We start from the raw sequence: 24620 nt of genomic DNA on the forward strand, positions 1-24620 counted from the left end.
TTTGTGAAAAGATTTAAATGACGAGAAAACACACACACTCAAGTACTGCTGTTTTTTTTTGCATAATGTGCAAAGGCTGGGTGCCTTTTATCTGTTTTTGTGTTTGTTTCAAAACTTAAAAAGTGTCATGTTACCAAAGAGAATGCATTATATGGTAAGTGTGCAATGTTTGTGAGATATATTTAAATAGAGTGTGTCGTTTAAAGCAGCCACCTGGCATAACAGTAGCAACATTTTAGGATTAACAGTTTACATTTTTAAGTCTGTTATTGACAAATGTGTTGTTTTGTGATTGTGCCGCACTGCCAACGGACTATCAGCAAATAATTGTAATTGCGGGACTGTTTCCAGCTCAACATTGATCCACCTAAAGTGGTTTATTCACATTCCTTGCCGTTTAATTTCCCAAAATAATGTTTGACTATACCTTGATATGTTAACCAACCAGGCCAATACTTATTATATTGTATTGTACAGTATTTCCCCCATTTTTATCTTCGTTTTCATTTCAAGTGAATGTTTTTAAAAATATATTTTATCTTTTTCACAACAGAAGCCGGCAAAGCCAGAGTAAACAACAAATGGCCACCTGCGTCATCAAACATTATTCCACTGCTTCATGGTCTCCCCCATCCAGCACATGAACTGATGCATCCCTCCATCGACGAGATGGACGTCCTCTCGGATGCATTCCATTCCTTAGCTGCCGCTCCGTTATTTTTCTTGATTATATACGTCCAATATAGATGTATGAAATCGGCGTTACCCTTTTGTGAGTGCAGGGAAACTGAGAAAGGCGAGGAGGCTAAGACAGAGTTGAACTGAAAGCAAAAGATAACATGGTGACAGGGGAAAATCAAATAAGTCTGTTGTAAATCTACAAAGGGGAACCAGATCCCGTCCATCACCGATGATCCCTGTATCACACATGAACACGTTTTAATCGCCTCCAACCTCTATTGAGTCCTTACGACTCATCATCCTTCCTCATGATATAATGGCTAGCCGACAGTTTTCAGATATAAAAAAAATCGTAACACATTTTACAAACTCATCTAATGCTGGTACATTAATTATACATAAAGGCATGTCTACATCTAGTCTATAAAGGCATTTGCTAATAGCCTCAGTTATTTGTGATTACCTGGCAATACCATGGCACCACATATTAAGATAATTGGCTTTAATATTAAATTAATGTAGAATCTGGAGTGCATTCTAAACCATTAGATTTTATGGCCGGATCTTTAAACCTCACCGTTATAACTTTTAAAATCCCTGTCGAGCAATCCTATTCTTTTAGAAAAATAAGTACAGTAGAATGGATTTGTCAAAACAGAGCAGAGTGGAATGCCTTCCATATTTACCCCATAACAATCATTCCCCAATCTCCACTTGTATATTATCTAGTGACACAAAATTCATAAATTTCAGGAAAATCTTAACTTAACTTTAGTCCCGTGAAATGCATCTGTTTAGCCGAAACAATGTATTGGTTGTGGCTGAGAAAAAAAAATCCCAACGAATTACCTTTGCAGAAGTCCCGTGGTATATCTTGGTTTCCATTTGCATTGATGTTGCCACCTGTTGTTTAATTTAGACTTGAGACTAAACGTGGTTAATGAACACCTTACGCAAAATAATGATTTACACGACACACACGTTCAGCAACGCCACCATTTAATGTAAATGCACATTTTGGTCCTGCATACGGCAACCTGTACACGGATACAATTATTTATTAAGTCTGGAACACAAGTGTATTTATGCAGTGTAATCTGTTACAGTCAGCTTAGGCAGAGATTATGAGAAGGGGTGGGGGTTGGGGGCCACATAGGGCAGCCAAAGCTTTTAACAGTGGGAGAGGGTAGGACACCAACCAGGCTGAACCCAGGTGCCACTTTGTCTGCATGCAACAGTGCAGGGATTATGATTGTAACTGAGCTATCCAGCTCTTTTTCAGGAGCGACCTGGCTACACATGCTAGCTCAACGAAGCGGCTTATCGTGTGGAAATTTATAGCACCAAATTACTCGAAATGCATGTTTCTAAATGTGCAGGGAAAAACCAGAGAACCAGGAGTAAAAATCCACGTGAACACGGGGAGAACACGCAAACGCCAAATATACAACAGCAGCAGGCGTCAGGGTGGGGATCGAACCCACAAGCTCCTGTATACCAGGCGAGGCAGTTAACATCTCCCCACCGGGGCACCCCATTATACTTCAAGGTATAGAATATCACAAATTGATTTCTAGCAGTCCATAACATCACTTGGTAATTATTAGGCACGTACCAATGTACCCCCCCCCCCCCCAAGTGATTTGCACAAGTGTCACCAAATGAGGGTACAATTATAAAATGTACTTTAACCATATTTGTGTGTTCTCATGTTTGTGCAATTTGTTTGCTCTATTAGTCGAAATGTAAAATCAGCATACAATTTGCATTCATTGTATATAATATGTAATCAATGCTTCCTCACACAATTCATGAATCACGAGAGTAAGAATTGGTTCAAACATAACCTTGCGTTGTTACATACCTATTAACTACACCTGCTAACAGGTGTATTTGGTCAATGATGTCCACTGAAAACGGATCCACCAGTAACATCAAATGCCTGCCACATTTTCTACCTTGGCATTAAAGCCTTACAATTATTTTCTTCCCAATCACACATCGAATAAAAATGTAATATAATTCCAGCTATACAGCTTCCAGGCAAGGATTTGGAAGCATTTGTTGGGAATATTAGTCCATGAAAGGTTTTTTGAATATAAGTGTTTGGATTGTAATGACTACATCGCAAATGTCAGTGCGGCATTGTAAGGCCGGAAAATAGGCAGATGATGCATGGGGACAAATGCTATCTTGTCTCAGAGCAGTCAGAGAGAGGTTCATAAAACACACAGTACATTTTGTTTAATCTTCTTGGTTCTTTCGGTAAAGTCACGTAGAAGGGAAATAATAAAATAATAAAAATAAAACATAATAAAACAATTCTCACGACGTTTCGGCCACAACGCAAGCAGCCGTCCTCAGGTGAAGAACAGGTCTGTCGGAAAGACAGCGTCTGAATGGGCACCACCAGGCTTGGCAGCGTATATTTAAGCTGGGTTGGTTAAGTTATTCATATTTTTGTATATGTAGCCGTTTTACATGCTCTATTTTAGTTCAACTACATTGTAAAGTCACTACAATGTCCAAAACTTAAAGTATCCAAAAATAAACATTTTATTTCATTTTTATATGCATAAATGCCCTTCAGTAATACTTTGCTCAAATATATTTTTTGCTAAAGTTAACGTTCTACTGGCGTTAACGGCATAGTACCTGTATTAGTCTTAACAACATGTAACATTTGAATATGAAGTTCCTTGAGCCCCAGCTTGGAATCTTCCATGTCACATCATCCATTCAGCATCTCTGTTTATCTCTGCAAGCGACACGAATAATACATCAAATCTATATTAATGCAGAATTAAAAACTAACCCTACACATATATCAAACATATCATGGTATGCCCCAAGGTCGCTCGCTCAGCAAAACCTGGTTCTCTATACCAAATATCCAAAGGGCGTACCCATCCAAATATCCTGGGTAGAGATCACGGTTGAATGGAGTTATTCGGCAAATACTTCCAATTATCTGGGTTTATCTGTTATCATGTACCCCAGATAAACGAGTGAATCTCTGGTTGGGAGCCTGAATAATTTGAAACGGCGTATACATCCCTTTATTTATCCCCATATAAATGGTGTTTGACGATTATTTTTTATCAAGAAAAACAAACTATACAATTTACCAAATGTTATAGCAATGGCTGGAAATAAAACACAGGTTTTAAAGTTAGGCAACAACATTTCAAGAAGACGAAGTGTTGGGTCACAATGCTTATCAAAAACATGTTATTTATAGTGAAATCATCTGCATATATTTTTTATTAAGACAATAATGTCTCAGGATTTACTCAATTACCTATCTTGCCAAGATGGTTAACAACAGGCATCTGGAGATTGCTGGGTGGCTCTTACTGAACCAGCACCAAATTGATAACTTCAGCTTGGCCAGCAATGACTGCACACAAAAATCATTAAATATGATCTTCCCTGAATTTGGCTTATTCTAGCTTTGAGAATTTTCAATATTATTGCCATGAAACACAGTTATTTATAGTAGGACATGTCAGAAGATAGATCCATAGTGTCGATAATAACCAACTAGAGACATCACATGTGGTTCTATGGTATCATCTTCAAGAGGCTGTCTGTAACATTGTCTAATTTAATGCTATCTGCAAGATATCCGAATTTAACTTTATTCACCTTATGACCCGATACCAATATGACAATTATCATGCACTTTATCAAACACTAAAATAGAAAAATAATTATTAAATAATTGCCCACAATTACCCAATGAAAACAACATTGATGCCCTTTAAATTACTTTAAAAAGTCCAAGAAGTCCATCAAAGTTCACACACTGGACTGAATCTTAAACTTATAAAACATTTTTTTTTTACAAAGTGGTTTGTGTTGCCTCACGAAGCAAATTTAGGGCTTATGCCCCCTTAGAACCATAATGATATCATCCAAAACCATAACCTATGCTACAAAGTACAAATCATATGCACTATGTAACCTTCTTTATTATGTGTTTGCTTAGGCTTCTCAGAAAACCTCATTGCTGTGAAGACGTTGAATTTAGATTTTATCATGGGTGCACTAAAGACAAGACTGCTGTTTCAGCCACATAACAGACACCCATTGTATTTTTATTACAAGGACTGTGTGTGTTACTAATATACTCCAATTATCACAGTCCTAAAGAATCTGCAACAACTTTTCCTGCCTTTTTTAAAGTGAAAAAAAACCTTGTTACATTTTAATCTAGCTGAGTAATAAGGTTTGCTGTTTGATATTTAAAAAGCCTACAAGTACTGTATAATACAGTTGCGTAAATGCATTTATGTTAATATGTGGCTTTAAGCCTTCAGTCCTGTTTCATGTTAGCCAAACAGTGACTTTCAGTGTGGGCATAAAAATGGAAGCATCGATAATGTTTTAATGAAAATGTGCTGGCACATTGGCCTTATTTTTTTCATTGGAGCAAAATATTAATTATTGGAATGTAATACTGTACGTTTCAAACTCCAGCATAAAGACTAATCCTGCATTACAGCCAAATGCACAAATAATGGAATTGTTTTTATTTTAAAAAGACCAGGGATATTGACCGAAACGTCGTGTTCTTTTATAATTTTTTCTATCTACGTGACTTTACCGAAACAACCAGAGATAATAATACCACCATCACGTAATGCAACATGTCACCTTAACGTGGACATAATACGGTCCTGAAACCAGGCAGCTTTTGTTGGTGTTTGTGCTCACTTGTATAAAATGATGTCACCATCATCCATGTGTGTAGCCAAGTCCTCAAACCCCTGAATCCAGCTGAGCCTTGCCACCACCTCTTGGCTGAGGCTTTCAAACGGATGCAGCCCCTGTATCCAGAATGCAGACAAATATGTATATTATAAAAGAAAGAAGAGGAAAGTTGCAGCCCTGCAATGTCTTGCTCACGCCAACGTTGGCAGAATCGCCTCCACTGGACTCCCTCCAGAGGGAATTTGGCCTGCTCTTCCCTCCTGGCCAGATGTGGCTCGCCTATCGTTTCAACTCCCGTGCCAGAAGGTCGCACTGGCGACCTCTCGATTGTACGTCCAGTTTGCAACCCATTCTGCCACGGCATCATCCGAAATATGTAATGTGAACTATCAGAGCCGCATTTAGAAATATTGGCGGCCGGGGCAAGGTGCCATCCTTGCGCACCCCCCCGCCCTCCATGCACATAATAAATTCAGCAAACTAAACATTCCTCTCCACAGTGATATGTTCCATATTGTCTCATATGCTAATTTTACATTTTTAACGAAAGGGATAAAGACCATAAAAAAACAGGTGAGAGCCGGATTTGGGTAATGAGAACAAAGCAATCATCATACATGGCACACTGTAGGGCATAATTTAATATATGACATAGAACTATGTGCACATGCATACAACCGTAACACTGATAAAACACAACGCAACTTTCACAAACATGAGACATATGACTATCTGTCAATTGCATTTGCCTTTTAATATTAAATGTCAGTTTAGCCAGGTGGTGGTGACGCATGCCTCTAATGCAGCACTGTAGAAGCGAGGGTTTGTGGATCGCACAAAATTTGAGAAACTCCTTTCCCGTGGGCTTCAAGGAGGTGCCATGCCCTGGCTTGCCAGGGAAACGCAGTCCAGTCAAAATGTGGACTCCACCTATGTCGTCTGTGTTCTACTCTCGCACGCGTGGGTTTTGTGAAAATTCCGTCACAGTTCCTATGATTGCTTTTTCATAGCTTTATTTTGGTGATTTCGAAAAGTGTATTGGTTTAGCCATGTTTGTTTGTTGTAGTACAGAGTTAGACTGATGGCCTTAATCTAAGTTGTCTTGTGGTTGTTGTTGTTGTTTGACTTGCATCCCACTGGGATTTTTGCACACAGCGTTGGTGTACGGTGTTTTTCCTGCAATATTTTGCTGTCTTTTCTTGGATTTTCTGTTTGCACTTAGTCACATATTCACTTTAAGATGTTTTTTGTTCATGTTTTTGTTTTTTTGTTTGTTGCGGTTTCACCCGATTCAATAGCGGAATTTCTCTGGGTGCTCTGGATTCTTCTCACATTTAAGCACCCATTAATTGGCCGATACCACCTTCATATATAGAGGACCACAAAGCTTGGGTAATTGTCGGCGCCAGCTCAATACATGGCTGCCTTCCTGCTTGTCAGTGGTTCTACCTCGCGCCTCTGAGTCGTTCTCTCTCTCTGAGAGTGAGCGAATACCGTGCGCATTACAAGTTGAAAATATTAATAAGGTAGGAAAAGCATGTAAAAAAAATACCTTCAAGTACGAAAATATTAGGTTCTCCTTAGGAATTCCGCTCAAGTCACTGATCTAAAAAGAAGAGAAAACATTTGCAAGAGATGCTTAAAATCCAAAACACGTTTTATATTTCACAGTGTCACATTACATTTGCAAATGCATTCATGTATTCATTCAATTGGGACAGTTAATTATTCGCAATTATATAAACATGAAGTTAAACCAGGCTATCAAAATTTAGAGTCACTGGTGACAATGGTTTAGAACATCGTGCAGTGTAAAAGTGTTGGTGTAGCAGTGGTTCATACTCTTAGTTCTTTCGGTAAAGTCACGTAGGTAAAAAATGAAATTAAAATTAATAAAAATAAAACAATAAAATCACGACGTTTCGGAGGCAACACAAGTCTCTGTCATCAGGTGGGACCATCACAGCCAGATTTTCTGCAGACTTGTGTTGCCTCCGAAACGTCGTGATTTTATTGTTTTATTTTTATTCATTTTTATTTTATTTTTTACCTACGTGACTTTATCGAAAGAACTAAGAGTATGAATCCTTGCAGTCACGAAAGCTTCAAATCTAGAAGTAGCAATGGTTGTTTGACTGCACCTTGCCAGGTAGCTTGTGCATGCCATGGATATCCCACAGAAGGTCCTGGAAGGGACCTGGCACCCGATCTGCTGGCTGCACCGAGCCCAAGTGCAGACGCACCTGCAGCACACTGCGCTTCAGCTTGGAAGGGTCTGCCGGGACCACAACACAGCGACTCAGAATAGAAACGATCATTGGGAAGGCGTCATCACCCTCCTACATAACAAGTGCCGTGAGCGTCGCACAAGTCACCTTGTTGTCACCTACATTCATGTAATGCTCGTAAAATATCGCGTGTTTACACTGCTGGACGTGAAAAGGTGGACTGCATCCAGCCCTCAGGGCTTGGAAACAAAGCTGGTCAGAAAATGAGAACAGCAATATATACACTAGGCCATATACACCAGGTTTGTTCCATGTTAAAAACTGACACGCTCTCGCAAAAGCTTTCATTTTAAGATATTCGAACAGATACTTATGCCACTAAGGAACCCACTGTTAAACGCGTTATAATGCTAATAACGTGCGAACAGTGATAACAAACACTCAAGGCAGTGGTTTCAAAACGTTTGTGTCTCTTGCATTATGGTCCAACTTTTTACGTTCAAAAGATTATTGGGTATTTTTGCTTTTATTTCAATTCCTATTTGGATGGCATGTCACGAGAGGAATCTGTTTGGAAACCTCAGAACAGTGTGCCCCATCTTAGTGTCCCCAATGTATCAGAGAACAAACCCCTGGAATATTTTTTTTCACAGGACCTCTGAAAAAATGTTCAAGTGGCCTTTTTGTCCTATTTGTCACATGAAATTAAAACTGATATTTTTTCTGAGCTGTTATTTAGCCAAATCGCGTAGAAAACCCAATGTGATAGAGTTTTTGTTTGTATTATTGGTCACTGAACAACGACCATCAACTCACTACACTGGAGAGCCTTATGTCAATTACAAACATCTGCCCGGATTCAATCCCAGGGCCTAAAGTATAGTGGTGCCTGATTACAGCACCCTGACCCCTGTAAGTATGTTGAATTTCTTCCGCAATCGGAAGAAATTCAACGTACAGAAATTCAGAAATTGGAGGTGAGAGCCACCTTCACAATTTTAGTGATTTTATATGAAAAATTTCTAAATCAAAATAGAACCATATAAGGACTTCAGCTGAGAACAGTTGCATCAGACGAATGGCTGTCGTCTCGGCTTGAAGAAATTAGCCACTAAATATTTCCAGATGGCCCTTCAAATAAGCCTGCTTCCACTTAAGCCACAGCTTTAGTCGACATGTGTACATCAATATCTATAAAAGTAATTAATAATTATTTCCAATTGTAAAGGTCATTCCATCCATATATCCCAATTGCACCATGTATGGAAAGCAGTAAATAAATAGAACCTGGGTTAATGGCCAGAACTATGAGCTAAATGCCAGTTTAAAGCGGTGAGTTTTTAAGACATATATACATAGATTTAACGACTCTGTATTATTACCAAAGGCAAAACTTTCCATAGTCTGGGAGTTGCACTGGCAAAAGCATGATCACCCCATGTATTTGTTCAATGAAGAGTAATGCCCTTATAAAATTACTAATAACATCATTATACAAGAATTCCCTCGTACTTATAGTTAAAAAATATATAGTGCACTCACCAGAGACAATCTCGATATAGAAATCCCGGTCATTCCAGAGGCACACGGAACGGCCAAACACCTCGTAATCGACAAGGATCTCCCCATTCTTCTTGCACAGACAGAAGCTGCAAAGCAGGACAGAACATTGCTCATGACATTTTCAGGAATGCTGAAGGATGATGCGTCAATAACACACAGGACTTGAGAGACACAAACTGCACAAGATATGGAGGAAATGTGCTGATAAATCGATAGGAACATTGGGGGAAGTAACAATTCAGGGGGGCAGAGAAGTCCACAATATGTTGTTCATTCCTCAGGTGAATGTGGTTAATGAACTTAGGAATTGAAAAAAATACATACAAAAAATTGAGTGATAATCTCATTCCTGGAAGTAAACAGAAAGTGATCTATCTACTCATTGTATATTTGTGGTTTGGTTAGTTAACTTTAGAGATTAAACATTTTACACAATAAATTATGATTATGAAATAATGTTTAAAATAATCTTCTCTTTTTCGATTTAAAGCTTTCGTGACTGCAGGGATTCATCTTCTTGGTTTTTTGGTAAAGTCACGTAGAAGGGAAGTAATAAAATAATAAAAATAAAACATAATAAAATAATTCTCACGACGTTTCGGCCACAACGCAAGCAGCCGTCCTCAGGTGAAAACCAGGTCTGTCGAGGCGACAGCGTCTGAATAGAAACGTCGTGAGAATTATTTTATTATGTTTTATTTTTATTATTTTATTACTTCCCTTCTACGTGATTTTACCGAAAGAACCAAGAAGATGAATCTTCTCTTTATTGACAACACCTAGTGATGGAAAAATAAAATAAATACTTGACAAGCTGGAGAATCAGTCTAAACCGGTCAATATGTTAATTTATGAATATTAGGCTCACTGTACAGTAAGAAACACTCACACCTGCACCATTCAGTAAAGAATAACCAAGCCTTCAATTGCGAGCTGTGAATGAACAGGCAGAGCCTTGTGCTGACCTGTCGCCTGTGAGGTGGGGGAAGCCTTGAACTCGCAGGGAGGGCAGCAGCTGCTCTTTGACCTGTGCCACTGTGGTTCCCTCACTCAGCAGGCAGCTGTGCATCAGTCTGCCCAGCTGCATCTGTTAAATATATGAATGCCAATAGGGCATGAGATCAATTAAACAGGAAGGGACTTCACAAGGATGTAGCCCACCCATATAGCAATTCACTTGTTTAAAGGTGGGTCGTACAAAAACTCACCTGAGGACGGCTGCTTGCGTTGTGGCCGAAACGTCGTGAGAATTATTTTATTATGTTTTATTCGATTATTTTATTATTTCCATTCTACGTGACTTTACCGAAAGAACCAAGAAGAGAAATGTTAAACAATATTTAAACAATTGCTAAACGGAATGAGTAAGAATATGATATATTATCCAGTGCAGCAACAATTTTTTACTTGAATTTAAGAATTTAGCTGGTGGGGCTGAGCCCCTCTGCTGCAAACCCAGTCCCCTCCAAGTCCCCATGATGCTACGGGGCTGACGTTGCCTGAAGAGACCAATAGATGCCCTACACATAGCAATCGGGCCCAATTACTCAATTGGGATCACGTAGAGCAACCATCGCCACCACCCCCCCCTACTGGCCAAATAATGCCTTGCAAGCGACTGCTGTGTTCACCTTGTGCCGCACAGAGAGATTGCTTGCATTGTGGGCGGAGGCTAAACACTGCCTTCTGAAACGTTTTGTTACATTATCAGCGCGATGTAAATGCACGTACTATTGGTATAATCAGTATTATTAAAATGATGAACATAATCACGTTGTGTTGTTCAAGTTCATTTATTAGGTATAGCCCTGTGAGCCATTCGGCTCTTGAATTGGGTGCAACCGCAACAAACAAAAAACAAAAACATGAACAAAAAAACATCTTAAAGTGAATATGTGACTGAGTGCAAACAGAAAATCCAAGAAAAGACAGCAAAATATTGCAGAAAAAACACCGTAGACCAACGCTGTGTGCAAAAATCGCAGTGGGATGCCAGTCAACAACAACAACAACCACAAGACAACTTAGATTAAGGCCATCAGTCTAACTCTGTACTACAACAAACAAACATGGCTATGGTAAGAATTACAGGGAAATGTAATGAGTCCAGAGGCAGGAGGATGCAGCCAACCGTGCTAATCAGAAGGATAACAAAGTAAACGCAGAAAGCACTTATAGAGAATTGTGTTTTAAATCTAGATTGAAAAGTGCATAGCTCCAATGGCTTCCCAATAGCTCACCTGCAGATGGTCACCCTCTAGGAGGTGGAAGTTCACGGTGCACTCGTGCACTCTCTGCTCATTCTGGCCACAACGAGGAAGACAAACGCCACAACACGTGGGTGTGATGATCACCCTCTCGACAATTGTGGTCTCCTGTGTTCGAGTCCGTATTAAGCATTTCTTTTTTCAAGCTTTCGGTATGCACGGCTACGCGCACAATCAATAGTCAGTTGATTCCTGACGATTACGAGTGGCTGCGAAAACCCACGCGTAACACAAGAGTACACTTGCAGAGCTCCCAAGTCCACAAATCATTTAAATGTTAAAACACATTTGCTTAAATATGAAGCTGTATAATCATCTTAGGCTTTGTTGTTATTGTTGTTGTTTTATGTGGAAAATAATTATTTTAAGGTTCTATAAACTACCATTAACCCGCGCTGGCCAGCGTGATGAAGTCTGGTCAATATGCTCTCGCGATTGACATGGCATGCCGAGGCCCTCATCCAGTCATGGATTTACCATTGGGCTCTACATGTACTCATGTCATTGACCTTTTTGAATGTTTTCTGTATAGCTTTGGTCAACCAATGCCTTCTATGAAAATTACATGAATAGTCTCAATGGGTCCGTACCTGGTTATGTATAAAGTATATGAATGTCTTCAGCTTTATTTTGATGTAAGGCAGTTCTCAATAAAATGTATATGTGAAATACTGGGAATATCCTACATTGTGTACTGTACATCTACTCATGAGTGTTGCTTGGATACCTATAACGTACAGACCACCGGCTCTGGATGCTTAAAACCCACTGCTCTCAAATTACCACGCAGCATTAACTATTAAAATGCCACAAACCATTAAACACACTTGGTTATAGCAATGCAATATTGAATTTGGTGGCATAGCTATCGAGTGTGTAGGCGGTGCAACTGCACCGTGGTGATGCAACTGCACTGGAGGGATTTAATGTGCTGGGCTAAGAAGAGGGGGGAAATTAATCAGATGTCACCATTGTACCAGGTCCCCAAGTCAATAGCACAAGGTCATAAAAAAATAAAAATTGTAATTGTAAAACAAAGTTTGTTTTTTTGCCTTATTTTCTACCTGGGTGTTTTCTGGAAGGAATATCTGCGTTGTGTAACGCATCTCCTTGAGTAATAGTTCATCCGCGTGCTTGTCAATCCGGCTGGGAAGGCGCTCCGTCTTGTCCCTGACAGAGATGAACGACAAAAAGAAACGAATCGAAGCCGGCTTTGCAACGCTGTGACCGCAACTTTGGCACGTGCCTGGCGAAATGTCGGACCTGTACAGAACGAGATCTCCATCATCCCAGTCACTCAGATTGTGCAGGTCGCCAGCCCAGCCGAGCTGCTGAAGGGCGGCAGCTCCTTGCCCGTCCAGAGAGCTCGCCACATCCTCACAGCAGCAGGGGGCGCGATTCGCACGCACACACACACACGGCACAATGAGCCAGTTATTGGGGAAATGTCACATGTATTCTTCTTCTCTTCACGGTTGGCGTGGTTCTTTTTAAATCCTTTATATTAACTTCACTTGCTTGCTTGCTTGCGCACTTACGACCGCACAAATCTTTCGGTCGTTTTTTAACCCACTTCCCGTGATCCAATCGAGCTGACATTTTGCACACAGACTCGTTGTGCGTGGCAATTTATTTTCGTGAATTTTTTTTTCCAAAATTGTACACTTTTTAGGAAAAAATAAATTATATTTAATTACCAATTGCTTAATGGTGGCAGGCAATCATCTGACCCATAGGTGGCAGCCATCTCAAGCCAGAGGACGAGAGGACTCTAGCCGCCACGCATATAAAGGATTTATAGTGAAAAACGTTGTTTTTACGGGTTAATTTTTTTGACATACTTTACAGGGTTATTCACACATTTAAATGACATAGCGATGACGCCTGGTTATGTACCCTGCTGCGTGTTATTGTAAGATATGTTAGTCCACGAAAACTTATTCCAAACTAAATAAATGTATTTTAAGGCTTCGTGAAAATACAAGGACACCGTTCTCGCCCAAGCAGTGTACATATGTGTAGACCCATTAGTTTTTATGCACAGGATAACTTACTTAAGTGCCTGATAGCAATTCAAGTTTCCATTCATTCTTGACTACACCCTTTTTTTGCAACTTCATATGTACCCCGTCCTTGTACAGCATTTTGAGATTGTTAAGAATGTTTACATTGTAAAGCATTTCTTGATTCTAAATTGCAACAATTGATTGTGAAATTGAATAACCACAAATACCTTCAGCATGACCAGCTGTATATCTTCGTGCTGTATTTCACTGAGTTTACTGATCTGAGTAAAAGCAGAACAATCATCAGTTGTACAAGATATGCTGCATCATTAATCAAAAGAGGACATTTTCAAAGTGAGAATCTTAGGTGCGTATAATTACACGAGACAAAGATCCACCCTACAGCCTACACAAGATGCCGGGGAAAGTGGTTTTAATTAATCTATTAAACTGGAACAGCACACAAGGGGGTGAATGTGGCTAGCCCCACATCTAACCGCCTTTGCCTCCCCAGGGCTGAAGTGTTTTCTTTACAGCACACCAAATACTATACAGCACACAGACGCATGTACAATACACACACGCTTACAAACCTCGACTGCAATTGCAGGAATCCCTGTAGCATCAGCCTGCATCTTCCTTGCCTTTCTCCTTTGCTGTACCCATTCTATTCACCCCTCCACTGCACCCAGCCATTTTTTCCAGTACTTTGATAATTTTCGATCAGAATACACCAAATGTTTGCATCATTGTATTTGCACTGTGATTTCACAGAGTTCTTCGCGGTTTTCCAATTGTATCTGTCATCTCACGACTGAAACATATCTGATTTTACCAACAACGATTTGTAAATGCCCAATCCGAAGTTACGCACCCATCTCTACTGACACGATGTAACTTTGTACACTTTCCATAACCACAGCATTACAAGGAGTTGGCCTGGAATACAACAGTTCCTCCTAGAGTTTGTAATCATTGGCACCTCAACGCCACAAATCAATGATTGATGGATTTTAGAATTCATTGTTGACTGGTCTAAGACCATCAAAGTCGATGCACCTTGAGACATTTTACCCCCACCCCGTGGCCACCTGGGACATCGATGCAAGGCCTCAAAGAAGCCGCCACAAGGATCAGTCCTCGAGGCAGCCAAACCTCTTATCATCATCTATAGGCATTGTTTTAAATGCTAACAAAACTAAAAAACCTGTTTCTTGAGTGCTTCCACATCTCCCACTTGAACAGCGAGTGCATCTTGGATCGGCTCAAGCTGGAGGATGGAGGGTCTCCACCTCCTTACCAGCAGCATGAGGTTGAGAACGCTATCCTTCCGTTTGGCAGGCCCTGCACACCAGGCAGAGCAGAGTTCAATGGAGAGTGTAAATACTATATAACTAACACTCAGTGCTGGAGAGCAGAGACAAACAACATTGTCTGGCCTTGGGTGTGAACATTCTCGGAGGTGCTGTTCCTTCCTGAAAGACTTCAAGTGTGGTCTGTCCGCACCTCAAGATATCACCGTTGGCTACGTACGGTGAGAAAGAAGTTAAACATGCATACAGACTGTATGCGGTCCTCTCTGTCGTGGTTTAAGTGGTAAGGTACATTTCTGAATTTGGATCATACGATATAGTCCTCATTCCCCAGCATTGGCTCAAGCAAGATTCACTTTCTTGATGAGGCACTAAATGAAAAAAACAGTCCAGAGGTTGCATGTTATTGAACCAATGCTGCTGATAAGATGCACTCCAACTGATGAATTGTGTAAAAAAATACTTAAGTTTTTTTTAAACGGATAGGTAACTATGGGAAGGTTATTATTTTATTTTCCACAATGCTTTGTTATGTATCATAGTAAAGAGCACTATATCCACGTGAATATCGTGAATTAACTGTTCAGTTTTTTGTCAATACTGTTTGCCACAAATATTGTGGGAAATCAATAAGCCCTGTGCCAGATCACACAATCAGCTAATCCCAGTCTTATGACAGTTCACGTTTCATGGTTTATTTTGTTGAACCGGGTGACAACTGAAGTGACGAGAATAGTCTCATGGACAGAAGTGACCTGTGATGACAGGGATGTAAGATGTAACACTATAGGATAATTCAAAACGAAGTGCTCATTAATGGAAGAACTAAACCAATCCCTCCATCGGTATATGTTCAAGTTGGTTTCGTCCAAATCCATCTGGAACACATTTTGAACGGCAACAGTGCGTGCGTTCGAAAGTGTGATTCAGGAAATTAGCCAGTTTCCACAGGAAATACTGTACAGTTACTGTGCCAGTTCTCAATATACTGAAGTAGTATCTTGTGTTGAATATCACATTCTATGTTACTTTTTATATCATTAATATATTCGTAATTGATGTTAAGCAAATTGTGTAATATATGAATGGATGTTCGTCAGCTCATATGTAACAGTGGTGGAGTTAACCATTGGCAAAACATACAATGATAATAATATACGACTTATATAACATTACATATTGAGACTGAAATACATTCAAGCATGTAAACATATACTCTTTGGCAATCAGCAAACATGCCAACACATGCATTTGAAAAGTGTATTGTGGGATACGTTACGTCCTATTTCTACACCACATGCAAGTCTTTGTTTTTACAAGAGTTCTTTTATTTTTGCCAAGAGAATGTAGCCTTGTATTGGTGTAAACCTGAGGCATTTACGAGTGCACAATCTAAATGCTCTGTTCGTCAAGCCTTTTACCGGTCCAAAGCTCCAGGAAGAACTCACGATCCTCCATCAAAATTATATTTTTCCCAAAGACGTCACTTTCCAGGAATATGGTTCCCGGCTTCAGTCCCATTTTGCTCCTCAGCCAAAACCTGTGATTGTCATGGACATAAAAAAGAATACAAGACAATAATATTGGAGTCCAAAACACTTGATTTCAGCATATAATACATTCACCTGTGCTTTATCCTCCTCTTTGCATTTATTTTGATCATCAATAACAAGCATTATTTTTGTACCGTACTGTAGATGCATAGGTTATGAGTATATATTGGGGCGTACTGAAAACGGTCCATAATCTATTGATTGATGCTCACACATAAATACAAACATTATTTGAAAACACACGTAAAGAGATACAAAGTCGGTCAATTAAAAAAACAGAAAGTCTGGGAATAAGCTCCAGACACTCCGAACAACACTGCTGTAACTCAAGATAACATCTAGGTGGTATCAAGGGCTGGTTAATGGATGTCTGAGCAGTCTGGTAAACAGGAAGAACCAGCAAGGAGAAAATACTCCATTTAAATGTCCTATTCCAAAGGGCATGAACCATTTTGGTTAAACATCCTTCTCATACTCTTTGGTCCTTTCGGTAAAGTCACTTAGAAAGAAAATCAATTAAATAATAGAAGACGACGTTTGGATTGCAACACAAGCAATCGTCATCAGGTAGAACTAAATTTGAGAGAGAGACAAAACACAGACACGGAGACACACAGACAGACACACAAGCAGAGAGAGGGAGACAACACAGAGACACACAGAGAGAGACACAACATAGACACACAGAGAGAGACACACAACATAGACACACAGAGACACAACATAGACACACAGAGACACACAGACAGACACACAGACAGACACACAAGCAGAGAGAGACAACACAGACACACAGAGACAGAGACACACAACATAGACACACAGAGACACACAGACAGACACACAAGCAGAGAGAGACAACACAGACACAGACAGACACACAAACAGAGAGAGAGACAACACAGACACACAGAGAGAGACACACAACATAGACACACATAGACACACAGAGACACACAGACAGACACACAAGCAGAGAGAGACAACACAGACACACAGAGAGAGACACACAACATAGACACGCATAGACACACAGAGACACACAGACAGACACACAAGCAGAGAGAAACAACACAGACACAGACAGACACACAAGCAGAGAGAGACAACACAGACACACAGACACACAGACACACAGAGACAGAGACACACAACATAGACACACAGACAGACATACAGACACACAAGCAGAGAGAGACAACAGAGACACACAGAGAGAGATACACAACATAGACACACAGTGTGTCTATGTTTACGACTAATGTACACTAGATACCATAATTTTCTATGGGGACCTGCTTACAGAAACCTGTGTCTCTCTCTCTGTGTTGTAACAGATCTCTCGTTGGTTCAGTAGTTCCACTGCTGGATTATTTTTTCCGCCTGAGGACGACCGCTTGTGTTGCGATCGAAACGTCGTGAGATATTATGTTTCGTTTTATTGTATTATTTTTCTACCTACGTGACTTTACCGAAAGAACCAAAGTATAACCAAAGAGTGATTCCTGCAGTCACTAAAGCTTCAAATCAAATCCTTCTCATATTTCAGCCACTCTTTTGCAATAACTAACTTTGCATCCAAATTCCATCGTTAAATAATTCCCTCAAACGATCATCTTGATTATAAATTATTATGTATTCTAAATGCAACTGCTTATACATTTTCTACATATTGTATACTGAACTTTGAACATTTTTACGAATTAAATGTGATGTAATACTGGATTATAATTATCATGTATTCCGAATTCAATTTGCGATTCAACATTTGTTTATAGGGTTTGTTGTTGTTCATATTTGTCTTATTGATGTTTTGTTTCACCTGCATGATTTTGAAAACAAACGTTAAATTAAACCCAGAACACCCTGACTGTAAGAACGTGTATCATGTTGTCTTCATTGGTTCTTTTCCCTCTCCTGATGAAATAAAAGTTTACGACTAATGTACAAGAGATACTACATAAAGGGTTAAACGTCTGTTAGGTTTCTAAATCAGGCATTATTAATTTAGAAAGGTGAATGTGGATTTGTTTTGCATACAATGGATACTTTTCAGTGCTGGAGGGCAATCTCAGAGGTCTGAAAGCATCTTGGCACAGGTAAAACTCATTAGACAACACATGCTAAATTTCTATGGGGACCTGCTTACAGAAACCTGGTTACAGCAAAAAAAAATCAACTAACAAAACTATCAAAATACAATTGTACATGATCAAGTTGCAAATAGCAAAGTCGTGCATCAACATGGTACAACAAGCACAAAAAAATACAAGCCTAATAGAACAGATTCCGTACAGAAACAATAACATTCATAAAGTGAAGTTTGCAAAGCAGAGTAATCAATTGCACGTGCACTTGAAAGAAAGTCTGAGATCCAAGAGTGATTCAAAGTAGGATGAGGACGGTAATGTGTTTATACTGTTTGTTTTTTCGGTAAAGTCACGTAGGTAAAAAAAGGAAAATTAATTAAATCACGACGTTTCGGAGGCAACACAAGCTTCCGTCTTCAGGTGGAACCGTCACAGAAAAATTACTGACACAGCTGAAGACGGAGGCTTGTGTTGCCTCCGAAAAGTCGTGATATCATTTATTTTCCTTTTTTTACCTACGTGACTTTACTGAGAAAACCAAAGAGTATGGACCCTTGCAGTCACGAAAACTTCAAATCTAGAATGTTTTTATACCAAACATTTTCACTCAGTTATTCCAGAGATTAGGGGCCACCACACCACACTACAAGCAATGTGAGAAACTTAGGTGAGAGCGGTGTGTTGGAATGCAGCTGTGGCCATGATGGGAGTTTTGTAAACATCAAAAAGTTGTACAATATTGTTTTTGTTCATAAAATACTGTACAGTTAGAGATGCGTCCTTGCTGTAAGCAACGTTTTACAGGAGGCTTAACTTTCTACAAAAAAATGTTTACCTCTTAAAATGTTTCAATAAGGTATCCCAGTCCATATCTATACAATTACAAGTCATAAATATGTATTTTTTTTACAATATACAGCCAGACAATTTAAGACGTAAACACACAGCAGTATGTATGAGATTACATGCTATACCAGAAGGAATGAAAAACACGTTTTTAAAACGACTTCAGCTCACATTGGAATTTATGTGCCAAAGTTAAGTGAGCTCAGAAGGCATCTGCCCATTAAAACACGCGAATGGCGGCTGTTAGGCACATCCCCAGGGGTACGGTTGAAATGTGATTTACTGGTGGCACGTAAAACTGGAGGTATGTTGCCAACCTGTCTGTGGTGAGCTGTGGATCGAGGCTTTGCCTGAGGCCTGGCAGGAGTTTCTGCTTGCACATCTGCACCGTGCTCCCACTTTTGAATGTGAACTCGCACAGGAACCGACAGGGCTGTGTGCAGGTAGGGGCAAAGTGACAAAGTGAGAGCGGAGTGTCATTGAAAATAACATCACGGCAGCTGACACTTCACCGCTACTACCCTTAGAACTTTCGAAAGAGGCTCATGTTAGCTTTTGAATTAGCCTCACCAAGTTTCACGACGCATTTTTCCACGTGGTGAAATATTTTCCCTTGAAGAGGCATTCGGGTAAAAAAGAGCACCTTTCCTAGTGTGCCCCTCATAAGTTAAACATTGCAGCTACTTAATTGCAAAAAAAAGTATATTGCGGTGCAAACCGAAATAGACTATCAAAGTTGCGAAGACCGAATAATTTTTTTTTAAAGAAAACGATGTGAAAATGAGAATAGGGTTTCCCTTTTTTCTGGCAACAAAACAGGTGTTAAGATGTTAAAACACCAAACTGAAACCTTTTACAAGGAATCATATCTGCATTAACCACAATACTTGTCAGAATGCAAAAAAAACACTTATAATATATGCATTGTCTTTGAAACTGATTGGTCCACACCAGAGGCAACTTTCTCTTGAGCCTAGTCTCAAACGGTGTTAAACCAGAGGACGTCAAAAGGCGTACAGCACAAAGACAACGCACTATCAGAGAAATGAGAGCTCGGGGCGAGCAGCTACATCATGGGACCTCCTTTGCCAGTACCAAAATATGAGAATAGGTTTTCCCCTTTTTTCTGGAAACAAAACAGGTGTTAAGATGTCTTTGTGCTGCACGCCTCTTGGTGTCCTCTGATCTCACACCATTTGAGACTAGGCTCGAAAGAAAGCTGTCTCTGGAGTATGTTTTTTTTGAATTCTGACCACAAGTATTGTGGTTAATGCAGACATGATTCCTTGTAAAAGGTTTCAGTTTGGTGTTTTAACATTTTGTCACCTGTTTTGTTGCCAGAAAAAAGGGGAAAACTTATTCTCATAAAACTATATGAAGCTCTTAGCATTGTAAACATTGTATTCTATCATGTCAACAAATTGGCAACATTCCAAATACCCCTCATACCTCTGACAATCACACCTCGCGTGAGAATTATGATTTAAAAATATGTATAAGTATGCAAAAAAAGCGTTTAGTATTTTCTTACATAATTTGGTGGACTTCGTAAAAACACATTACCGTACAACAATATTCTTTCCAACGCTCTCAAGGCACCGTAAAGTATTTAGAAGGCGAGTTGAAAATATGATGCACGTTCTTACCTCCTCACTTGTCAATGAAAACTGGTAAAGTTTTACTTTACACAAATTATCTTGGCTTTTGTCAAACATTTCATCCGTCTGAATATAAACACAAGAGCATGAATAAGATAACAGTATTGTAAAACTGTATTCCTGAATGTAAAATATAATGCAATGCCAATAACAGTGTGTTATTATTGTAAACATCATTTTGGAATGCTGTGATGGATTACAGTATTATTTCGCATGGTGAGGCTTTCTTACCTTTATATTATTATCTGATGTGTTGATCGTGCTTACAGAAGCTGACACTCCCTCGTGACTCATGATATATATTCTGTCAAAAAACAAATATTGTATAATGTACGAGACAACGCAAGTTCTAAAACAAACACTTCTAGAAATTACAGTTTGTGGGTAAAACGGTCCATAATAATGACACTGAAAAATTCACGTTGTATTTGGCTAACTATCCCAGGCCAAAAAAAAGAGTTGACAAATGATTGCGATAAAGCTTTGATACCTGTACAGCACTATAATGTGTATTGCATCATCTACCTTGTTGAAAATCATACAGGGCATGATGAACCTTGAGAGAAAGAGTGTCGTAGTGCGTAAAGTTGAGAACCTCTGGGTCAGTGCTAATGGACATCTCTGTGAGCCCCCACTGCAACTAAATATATCCCGCGTGAGATTAGTTTACAATGCCAGAATGACCGCAGACAGAATGGTTGTAGAACACTGCACGGTACATTAATTCAGTTGTTTATTTTCAACGAAACACAAGAGATCGCACACGCACGTGTACAGTAATTAAGTGTCTATGATGAGTGGCACAGGGTATAGGGTTGGCCACCGTGTCAGGCCATGGCTCCATTGGGGACACGGGATACCCACACGTACGAGCTGTCACATGCCATGATTACTCATTACTGCCACAAAAATAGCTTTGCTCGCAGTACAACGGGCATCATTGCTCTCACAGGAAACACGTCGCTCAGCACAGACACACAATGTGGTTGTCGCCTCCCACTACGCAGCAAACATTGCGTTCAGCGGTGGGTAACGAAGATTAATCAAGAGTGTCATTGTGAACAATTCGTGTTGCGTTCTTTTGAAGCCACTTTTAATGGCACTCGTCTGGCATGTTCAAGGCGTTGCATCTGCCAGTTATAAGAAGGAAATTGAATAAAACCGCTGTAATTGTTAGATTGTAATCACCATCGTGTGCTTTTACATTTGTATCTTACATGGCATAAAGCGTAACTTCAATTTGGTATACAGTAGTTCAACAAAAGACAATTCTGTAGGTTTTGCAACATTGCCTCCAAAATATACATTTTCAAAGTGTACCATTCATGAACACAAACAATATAAACGTACACTAAACAGCACGCATACAGTAGTAGTAGAGTGTATTAAATGCAGACTGCTTACCTCTGCTTATTCAAGCTGATCTCTCTCTCCGTACTTCTGTTGTCGACTGTACGAAGAACCCAAAATAATTCCTTCCAGATGTCAAGGAGAAATATACGCACACGCGCATGAACAAACTCTCCACCCCCACCCCCCCCAAAAAACAGAAGAGAGATGGGTTGGTGGGGAGGAGACACCGAGAAACGTGGGTCAAAATCAACAACAAACCCAAAGGAAAAGCTCGCTTATCAACCCAGTAACGATTATCACAATAAATTCCCTCCGTCCAAATGACACGCTCCCATCACTGGTGCGTGCAAAGGCTTGCTGTGAACAAACAGGGTGCGATACGTTGCGTGAAACCCAAGCTCAAGTGGGTGGATGTTGAGTAGGAAGGGGAAGGGTTTGTGTGTGTAGAGTCATTATCCATCGCTGCAGCCACAATAGTAAGCCAGCTAGCTGGCGAGGCACCTTGTACGTCCAAGCCGGTTGTATGTAATCCTCTGGCAGGTGCGCAAATAATTATTTGTTGAAGTTCCAATTGTGGCAGTGGTGATACACGGGGCACATTTACGTGGCATATTTATTGCATTCTAGATTTGAAGCTTTCGTGACTGCAAGGATTCATACTCTTAGGGTTTTTTCGGTAAAGTCACGTAGGTAAAAATAAATAATAAAAGTAAAAATAATATAAATAATTGTATTTCTATTATTATTTCTGTAAGTTGTACTTTTATTATTAATTAAAAATGAATAATACACGTTAAAATAATAGAAATAATTTTATTTCTACTATTTATATGATTTTTACTTTTATTAATTATTTTTTCATACGTGACTTTACCGAAAAAAACCTAAGAGCATATTTATTGTATTATAATTAGCGTTGAATAGGGGAGAACTCGTGATGTGAATTCAAGGTTTTCTTACCCAATGTCCTCTTATTATTGAAGCAAGCCTGTTACAATACTTTATACATTGTGCGCATCTGTTGGTTGTTAAAATATTCATGTGGATTGTCGAGAGGCACGGAGAGTGGAATTACCATCTGCACTGTAGTTGTCACTGACTCAGAGACAAAGATCACGTGTTATATAGCCTTGACGGATTGTTGGGGCATGTGCTGTTAGCGAACATCTATGGGATGGTGGGTGGCCAGCACCACACCCGAGCCCGCCTTTGTCTCCCCCAGTGGCGATGTTCACAGATCGCACCAGGTACTCATTTGAGGCTGAGTAGACCTAAGGGAGGCCCACGACCGGTTCAGATAAATAATCGTCACCGGTGTTGGCCGTGAGTGGGAATCGAACTCGGGTTGTTTGGTTCGTAGCGCAGCGTGCTAAACGTTGGCACTAACGCTCCCCACTGACTCTAAATGCCCTACACCATGTGTGCAACACCAGGGGGCACCATGTCACCGAGAGAACACATCAATTCGTGTGTCACACGCACCATCCTGGTTGGGTTGAGCATTTCAGACCTTACACAACAACCAACACGTGGTTGCACGCGTTTGAAACCCAAGCTTCAGCTTTATGGACCGCTGACTACGTACATACATCCATGCCTGCCATTCTTGCCTTGCTTCGTGATCGAGCGCAGTTGAATGTCAAATCCTTTCGTTTGAGAACCACTGCGTCCCCCACCCACCCTGATCAATACAACTATGGCACTATAGCAGAGCGAGATATCACATTTTCCACGCCACTGGCGTTGTGTGTTAGTGTGTTTTACTGCTAGGAACCTCCTGGTTACACCAGCCCACAGGGGGTTATTGTGTCCGTCGTGCAGGGATGGGCTGGCTGGGGAGGGAGGGGCTGAGTGGGGAGGGTGGGGTGAGGAGGGGCTGGGTGGGAGGGGTGGGGCTGGGTGCGGAGGGGCTGGGTGGGGAGGGTGGGGCTGAGTGGGGAGGGGCTGGGTGGGGGGTGGGCTGGGTGGGGAGGGGAGGAGCTGGGTGGGGGTGGGAGGGGAGGGGCTGGGTGGGGAGGGGCTGGGTAGGGAGGGGTTGGTGGGGCTGGGTAGGGAGGGGTTGGTGGGGCTGGGTGGGGAGGGGAGGGGCTGGGTGGGAATGGGAGGGGTGTGGATGGGTAGGGTTGGGGCTGGGTGGGAAGGGACTGGGTGGGGGGAGGGAGGGGTGGGGCTGGGTGGGGAGGGGCTGCTCACCCCGTGGTGCCCTTATAAAACTCAACGTTTAACCTACTCACGCCGGCTTGTGCCCGCCCTCACAGTCGGGCATATTTGCGGAATAAACCACGCCGCCGTTGACCCTGGCCATTGACCGAGCAACCCAACGTTCCTACCAGCTCCCTCCGCAGG

At 40.6% G+C, this 24620-nt stretch overlaps 1 protein-coding gene across 1 annotated transcript; it reads right to left on the bottom strand.

Annotated features, from left to right (window-relative positions):
• Nucleotides 1-1663: 1663 nt before the first annotated feature.
• On the bottom strand, nucleotides 1664-22725 carry LOC144720249 (uncharacterized). Its single transcript, XM_078596828.1, has 16 exons — nucleotides 22326-22725; nucleotides 21153-21225; nucleotides 20910-20987; nucleotides 19581-19696; nucleotides 16196-16314; nucleotides 14669-14805; nucleotides 13689-13742; nucleotides 12719-12831; nucleotides 12520-12625; nucleotides 11429-11491; nucleotides 10154-10275; nucleotides 9168-9274; nucleotides 7539-7672; nucleotides 6950-7003; nucleotides 5401-5513; nucleotides 1664-3439 (listed from the first exon to the last, which is right to left on the bottom strand). Exons 2-16 carry the CDS (start codon nucleotides 21213-21215, stop codon nucleotides 3421-3423), a joined length of 1398 nt encoding a protein of 465 aa, XP_078452954.1. The 5' UTR covers nucleotides 21216-21225; nucleotides 22326-22725; the 3' UTR covers nucleotides 1664-3420.
• Between the last annotated feature and the right edge of the window lie 1895 nt (nucleotides 22726-24620).

Source organism: Lampetra planeri, chromosome 8 (genome assembly GCF_965212315.1).
Source record: "Lampetra planeri chromosome 8, kcLamPlan1.2.h2, whole genome shotgun sequence".
Lineage (NCBI taxonomy): Eukaryota > Metazoa > Chordata > Hyperoartia > Petromyzontiformes > Petromyzontidae > Lampetra > Lampetra planeri.